This window comes from Vitis riparia, chromosome 18 (genome assembly GCF_004353265.1).
Source record: "Vitis riparia cultivar Riparia Gloire de Montpellier isolate 1030 chromosome 18, EGFV_Vit.rip_1.0, whole genome shotgun sequence".
Taxonomy (NCBI): Eukaryota; Viridiplantae; Streptophyta; class Magnoliopsida; order Vitales; family Vitaceae; genus Vitis; species Vitis riparia.
Genome location: NC_048448.1, coordinates 6,702,949 through 6,710,568, shown reverse-complemented (window position 1 = coordinate 6,710,568; position 7,620 = coordinate 6,702,949). Strand labels below are relative to the sequence as shown.

The window sequence follows — 7,620 nt, the reverse complement described above, 5'->3', positions numbered from 1 at the left end:
TTAAATATTATTTTAAACTCATTTCACTTCCATATAAAAGATAATTGATGCTTTTAAGTTCATATCAACTTAGTCAAGTTAGTCTGGAATAAAATAAATATGAATTGTTTTAATTCTGATTCTTTTGGTTACAAAAAGAATGCTTATTCTATTACCTCTGCTACTTATGATTCAGTAGCTGGATTGATCCAACCTAAAGCTAGATCAATCCTCGAAGAAGGCATTTTGAACACTTAGTAAAAAAATGCTTCCTAAACCTTCCTAACTCCTTAAAAAAATTTCAAGAAAAAACAACATTTAAATACAAAGGTTGATTCAAATCCATCCTCCTCCAACCTCAACTACAAACCTTGGTCTCTTGACAAATTCAACAAATTGATCTCCATTAGCCAAGTAGTCCGTAGAAGGATTGGAAAAATCGAGTTATGAGACACTTAAAAAATTTGTCCAAAATTGGCAACCTAACTAAACACTAACAGTTTTCCTACTACATCTAGCAAATCCAAATATCCTCTTGAATCTATATTTTCTGACAAATAGGGACCTGCACCTTTGCTATCAACTTCATGCTATAGATATTATATTCATTTTGTGGATGATTATACCCACTAGGCAATTACACTTTGATGTATCCCTTGAAAGCCAAATCTAAATCCATAAATGTTTTCCTTCAGTTTCAAGCTCTAGTTGAGAGAATGTTTGACAAAAGAAAAAAAAATCAAAACCTTGCATTCCCTTTCTTTAATTAAACTTGTATGACTTTTAGACATCCTTGTCCATACACCCATCAACAAAATGGAAAACCTGAGAGAAAGCATAGACAATATTGAAAATGGTCTTTCCCTCCTAGCTCAATCCATAACTACCTTTCAAATTTTGGTGGGATTCATTTACAACTGCAGTTTATTTGGTAAATAGACTTCCAACATCTGTACTTGAACATTTGTCACCTTTTGAGAAACTTTCTGGCCATAAACCTGATTATCGGTTTGTAAAAGAACCCTTTGGTTGTGCTTCTCTTTCTGGACTAGTCTAAATCATAAAGGTTATAGGTGTTTGGATCCAGATAGAAGAATTCACTTTGTTAGTTCTGTTAACAACATCAATGAATTTGAATTTCCTTTTGAACATGGCTTTCCAAGTACCAAATCTGTTGCTAGTCCTGCTTTAGATTCTGCTTCAAATTCATCCTCTCTGTATAACACTTTTAAATGGTTTGTTCCTTCCATACCCATTACCTCTTCCTAACCAAAATGTGTCTGATAAATCTGACATGAATCATCTTCAAGTATCCAATACAGTAACTAGTTCTCCTATAATTGTTCCTGATTTGAGCATCAATTCTCAACATAATGTGGCAACTAGTTCTCTTAAGAGTTGTTACTTTTTTTAGCATCAATTCTCAGCAGATCAACTTTTTATTACCTATACTATTGACTGATTCACCTCATTCAGTTGACTCACACATTGATCAACCTCTCTTGCCACCTAATAATCCCCTAAACATTCATCCCATGATAGAGACCTAAAGCTGGTATCAGAAAACCTTTAGCCTTTTCAGCTTAAACCATTAAATCACAAACCAATATTGGAGAATTTGTGACAACAGAACCTTTAGGTGCTACTGAGGCTCTGGCCATTCCTAAATGGGAAACTGTCGTGGAGGAAAAGTATCAAGCTTTTATACATAATCATACATGGATTCTTGTACCACAAGCCTCTGAGATGAGTTTACTTGGAAACAAAATGGGTGTAGAGATTCAATTACAACCCTGATGCCTCAATCCAAAGATATATACATACACAAGGCAAGGAATGGCTAAGGGATTTCAGTAAACAGCAAGGGTTAACTACTTGGAGACTTTTCGTCTAATGGTCAAATCATCTACCATTAAAGTGATTTTCACGCTAGCTGTTACTTCAAATTGGGATATACAACCAATTGATATAAACAATGACTTGTTGAATTGTGAATTGCTAGAGGTTATTATGTATATGGCTCGAGCAGAAGGATTTGAAGATCCTACTAAATCAACCCATGTTTGTAAGCTGAACGAGGCCCTCTATGGCCTAAAACAAGCTTCCAGAGAGGTTTGATTAAAACAAGTTGATGCCTCATTGTTTGTACATTAAACTGGTGACCAAGTTGTTTTGCTGCTAGTATATGTGGATGACGTGCTCATCACCGGAAGTTATTCTAAGCCGGTTTTACCAAATATAAAGGATTTGAACACACAGTTTGCTTTATGGACACTTGGATTTGTCAATTACTTCCTTGGCTTTGTAACTGCAAGGAGTTCTACTTGTATTCACTTAACCCAAAGAAAATAGACTACTGATTTGCCTTACCTTGGAATATATTCAGATCTGCCTATCATCTTGAAAGAAATTGTGGGTTACTGGGAGCTGAGGCCTAAAAATGGGCCCAAGATTTGAAACCTCCCCCAACACTGCTTTGAGGCCTCTCGGAGCTTCAAGTATTTTCAAAGCCCGGTTCACTGGCCTCTGCAGAAAGGCTCTGCTTTACACCCTTAGTGACAGTAGGTTTCATAATGGGCTTCCAGTTAATCTGTCTAGGTTCTTAAACCAAACCCAATCTCCCCATTGAAGTGTGAGCTAGAGACAGCAGTTCAATTTTCCAAGCTCAAATTACTTAAAACCCAGCCCAACCCATTAGTTGGTTTCAGAACACAATTAAGGGGCGTTAGGGAACTGATATAACAAGTTAATTTAAACCATTAAATTAAATATATTAAGTACATCTGCTAAAATAATTTTAAAATATTATTTAAATTCAAAATTAACTTAAAATAATAAATTAAAAATTTACTTACCAAACTCTCACATATATTACATTGGCCTAGATAATACTTTAGACAAATATTGAATCATTGGGAGGACCATGGGCCGGGCGATGCCCTCACACAGAAGTTTCCTGGTGCATAAAAGCTGTATTCTGCATCCCTACTCGTCTTATATGCAATCTTTTTTCTTGTTCGCTTTCCCCTCCTCGAAAAGAAGAAAATCAAAATAATCCCGGGATAGAAAGTTGGAGAAGGTGACTACTCATAAGTCCGAAGTCCGAAGTCCGAAGTCCCAAGCCCCAAGTCCTACCTATCCTCTCAAGTATAGTATCATCATAACAGACATGTCTGAGCTTCAAAACAGTAGCACCCACTTTGGTGCCCTGCTAACCAGAATTCCCTCTGTCAGTGAACAGTTTCACTCCACATCTTTTGAAGCTTGACCAATATCGCACCTTAACCAATGACCTTCTTATAAATTATTTAATCTTTACATAAAAAAATCAGGTTAAATGAATTTAAAAATATATATATAAATAATTTAATGACTTTAAAATAAATTATTTTTCTTTATTTTTTTATTTTTTTCTCCATTTTCTTTAGTTCATGTTCTACAAGAACCAAACACCAAACATGGCCGTAATGTTCAGTTGCCCGTGTTTGTACGAGAAATTCACCATTCAGTTTAGTCAAAGAAGCATGAATATATTGAGAGAGATGAGGTTTTGAATCTGTCAACAAATAATGACTCCAATCTGGTAGAACTTAAGATTTAATTCCTTGACAAAATAAGATTCTCTGTTTCATTAACCATGCTTCTTTTGGAAAGCTACCACCTTGATTCTCTATCCGGTGCAAGATACACATGCATCATCTTAGTTACAGAGAACACAAGATCCATAGGTTATTGGCATTTCCTTCCACCCATTCCTCTTATTAATACAAAAGAGAAAGAAAAAGAGGTCCACCGACTCTAGTTTTTTCTTCCCAATCAACAAAGATTATACTAGAGTCTCTAGCCAAATATTTTACAAGTGACCTCACATCCTAAATTTTACATAATGCTACCTGATACAACAGGGCAGCAGAACATTTTCCCTGAGTTGAAACTTGAACCCGAAGGACTTCGTCTCCACTAACTGACCCATATCAGAAACAGTTAGGGGCTTGGATTGAATTTCTCTGTTTTGCCTTCCATTTTCTTAGTAACACCGTCCTTATTGACAATGATGCCAACCAGTCTACAAGGCTCTGCTTCTTCTATCATTTGAACCACGCCCCTCATTGTAGGTCTCAGCGCTGGAAGCCTTGCCGTACAGAGAATTGCAATTCTCAATACCTTCACTGCGTCTTCCTTTAGTGCTTCTGGAATTCTTGAATCTACGATACTTAGCACACTCTCTCTAGTCTTGATGTTGCTGCACACCCAGCTCACTATGTCCCTGTTCTCTCCATAGTCAGGCTCAATTGGCCTTTTCCCAGTCACCAGCTCCATTAAAACAACTCCAAAACTGTATACATCACTCTTCTCATTTACTTTATATGTGTAACCATACTCTGCATAATTAATAACCTACCAAAAATTAGTTCAAAATAAAGAAGGAAAAGAAAGCTTACTACCACCATTCTAATCTTATCTAGTTGCAAGTGACTAATTCTCCTAGCAACGAAACACAGGAAAGAAATATAAACAGAATAGAAAGGAAAAACACTCACCAGGAGCGATGTAGCCGTGGGTTCCAGCAATGACATGGGTGGAGTCCTTACCACCACCATTAGCTTGAACGATTTTGGCGAGCCCAAAATCAGCAATTCTAGGCTTCAAAAACTCATCTAACAGAATGTTACTAGACTTGACATCCCTATGAATCACAGGCCTTTCACAGCTATGGTGTAGATATTCTAATCCTTTGGCAGCCCCCAATGCAATCTCGTACCTTGTCTCCCAATCAAGCTCCATCTTCCTGGAAGTGTGTAGACGATCCCACAGACTCCCATTTGGTAGATACTCGTACACCAATAGGCTTGAATCCTCACTCGTAATGCTACAGTACAGCTTCACCACGTTCACATGCCTAATAGAGCTCAGCGTCTGAACCTCCGCATCAAACTCCGACGACTTTCCGCTACGCTTTGCCAGCATGGGCGTGGTACTCCGGGTCTTTTTCCTTCCGCCGGAGTCTGAATTCCAGATGTGTTTCACTGCAAGTTCATTGCCGTTTGATAGTGACACTTTGTACACATTTCCGGAACCGCCTTTTCCGATGAGATTATCCTGCTTAATCGAATTGAGAATCTCATCTTCTGTGAAACTCAACATATGGAATGATTTCACATCCCAAGAATCGTCCTTCAACGACCGGTCATCTTTTTCTTTACTCTTCAAGAAAAAGAAGCCTGCCAGCGAGCCCAGCAAGACCATTGAACCTATGATGAAACAAACTATGAGCGTCCGCTGCTCCCTCGACATGCGGGAATCCGGTGGACACCGCCGGAAGAAACTGATATTGGGGCTGCAGAGGCCAGCATTTCCCGCGAAGCTGCCGTTGTAGGCCTCTATGGAAAGAGATTGAGGCACGCGTCCAGTTAACCGATTGTGGGACAGGTCGAGAAGGCTCAGCCTGAGAGATGACAAACTTGCCGGAATTTCACCGGAGAGTTGGTTTTCGGACAAATTCAAAGAATTGAGAGTAGGTAGAGATCCGAGTGAAGAAGGAATTTTGCCGGAAAGTAAATTGTGAGCAATGTTCAGATCACTGAGAGAGTCGCAAGAGCCCAACTCCTTTGGTATTGAACCAGAGAACATGTTGTTTTGTAAATGGAGACTACCCAGGATTTTTAGTTCACCGATGGTAGCCGGAATTTCTCTGGAGAATTGATTGTTGCTCAGATCAATTGACACCAATGATGAAGCTTTTGAAATCTCCACTGGCAATTCCCCAGACAACCTATTGTTTCCCACGAAGAGTTGTCCGAGAGATTTTGCTTTTGCAATATCGGAAGTAATAGAACCTTCAAACGCGTTCATCGTGATGTCAATTATATTTACATTGGGCAATCCCCATATTCCGGCAGGAACTGTGCCTGAAAGCGAGTTGTTGTTTACCCGGAAACGAGTTAATGTGGAACAGCTGGCGTAAGTCACTGGAATCTCACCCGTAAACTTGTTCTGAAGCATCAGAAGCTCCTTCATCTTCCCATTCTTGCACATATCCGGCGGAATTGGACCGGTTAAGGAATTCTCAGACACGTCAATGTAATCAAAGTCTGCCCAAGAACCAAGCTTCTGAGGAATAGGACCGGAGAGCTTGTTGGAGAAGAGTGATAGGTTCACCAGTCGCCTAAACTCTCCGAACTCCTCCGGTATTTGTCCAGAAAATGAGTTCTCGAAGAGTTGCAGCGAAACTAGTTGATTCAAGAACCTCAACTCCGATAGGTCGCCCTCTAGGTTGTTATCGGAAGCATCAAAGTTCTCGAGATTGGTGAGATTCCGAAATCCAACAGGGATTTTCCCTGTCAATTCGTTAGCGTAAAGCTCCAGCTGCCACAGCTTGCTGAGCTTCCCAATCTCTGCTGGAATCTCACCGGATAAGTAATTATCAGAGAGCTCTAAATTTATGAGCTTGTTGAGATTTCCAATTTCAGGCGGAAGTGTTCCGTTGATACTGCAATTCGAGAGATAAAGCCAATTCAAATCATAAAGCTTAAAAACCTCCTCTGCGATAGGACTCGGCTGGAATGGATTGTCGCCGAGGCTTAGCGAAATTAGACCGGACATGTTTTGAAGAGATTTCCATGGAAAGAGACCCGAAAATCCACTGCTATTGAGGTACAGATGCTTCAATCCACTCAAGGAAGAGAAATCTGGAAGAGGACCCGTAAATAAATTATTGCCCAGGTCCAGATACTGTAATCCAACGCACTTGTTCAAATCCCCGGAAATGGTTCCCTGCAAAAAGTTGAACCCCAGTGACAGCTTCTCCAATGACTCAAGCTGGCATATTGATTCAAGAGGAACAACTCCCGATAGCCGCTGATTGGAGAGTTCGATTTCCCTGACCCTACCATCCGAATTGCAAGTGATTCCCCTGAAATTGCATGCGGAATCATTCGATTCCCAGGAATCCAACACGTCGGTGTCGAAATTCTGAAGCTCTGCTTTCACTTTGAGTAAAAGTTGAATCTCGTCGGATGTGACGCCGGAGGGCAAGCAGACCAAACATAGCAGGCACAGCAAGCAAAGGTTCCACCGGAAAGCATTTGACGCCGACATACCGGAGGGCAGACGTGAAAGACAGAAGCTTAGGTTCCCGGTGGTCTAACCAAATGAGAATGGAAGCAAAAGATGAGGCGGCGGCATTTTTAACTTACTCCGGCCCTCCATCACACTCCACACTTGGTTTATTAAAATGGGCTTGTATTCTTGACCACCCAACGGTTATTATATTTGTACCGTACAAACAATATCCCCATTGTAACTGTGTCTCTGAACTCTGAAGTGAATTTGCTCCCCTTTTTTTAACAATTAGGAGGGATCATTTTATTATGTACGTTTTGTTATCTCCATGCATATGGATTTTCCCATTTTGGGGCTCCTGATATCTGTTCATAATTCATTTTTATAATTGGAGTAAATTCATTTTTATTGATCCATATAAATTTCTTTCTTTGAAGGAGGACAAAACACTTCTATATGCAGAGGGATACCAATGTTATAAGCAAGTATTTTTTTTTTTTTTTTTTTTTTTTTGTGGATAAACGTTTTGAAAATTAACTTGTACTACAACCTAATTTGGTCAACAATACCCACGATGCT

At 39.6% G+C, this 7,620-nt stretch overlaps 1 protein-coding gene across 1 annotated transcript; it reads right to left on the bottom strand.

Moving 5' to 3' along the window:
• Window positions 1-3,578: 3,578 nt before the first annotated feature.
• Window positions 3,579-7,257, bottom strand: LOC117906613 (receptor-like protein kinase 7). The gene is made up of 2 exons (XM_034819714.1): window positions 4,521-7,257; window positions 3,579-4,361 (listed from the first exon to the last, which is right to left on the bottom strand). The coding sequence occupies exons 1-2, from the start codon at window positions 7,075-7,077 to the stop codon at window positions 3,964-3,966; spliced, it is 2,955 nt and encodes a 984-aa protein (XP_034675605.1). The 5' UTR covers window positions 7,078-7,257; the 3' UTR covers window positions 3,579-3,963.
• Window positions 7,258-7,620: the final 363 nt, after the last annotated feature.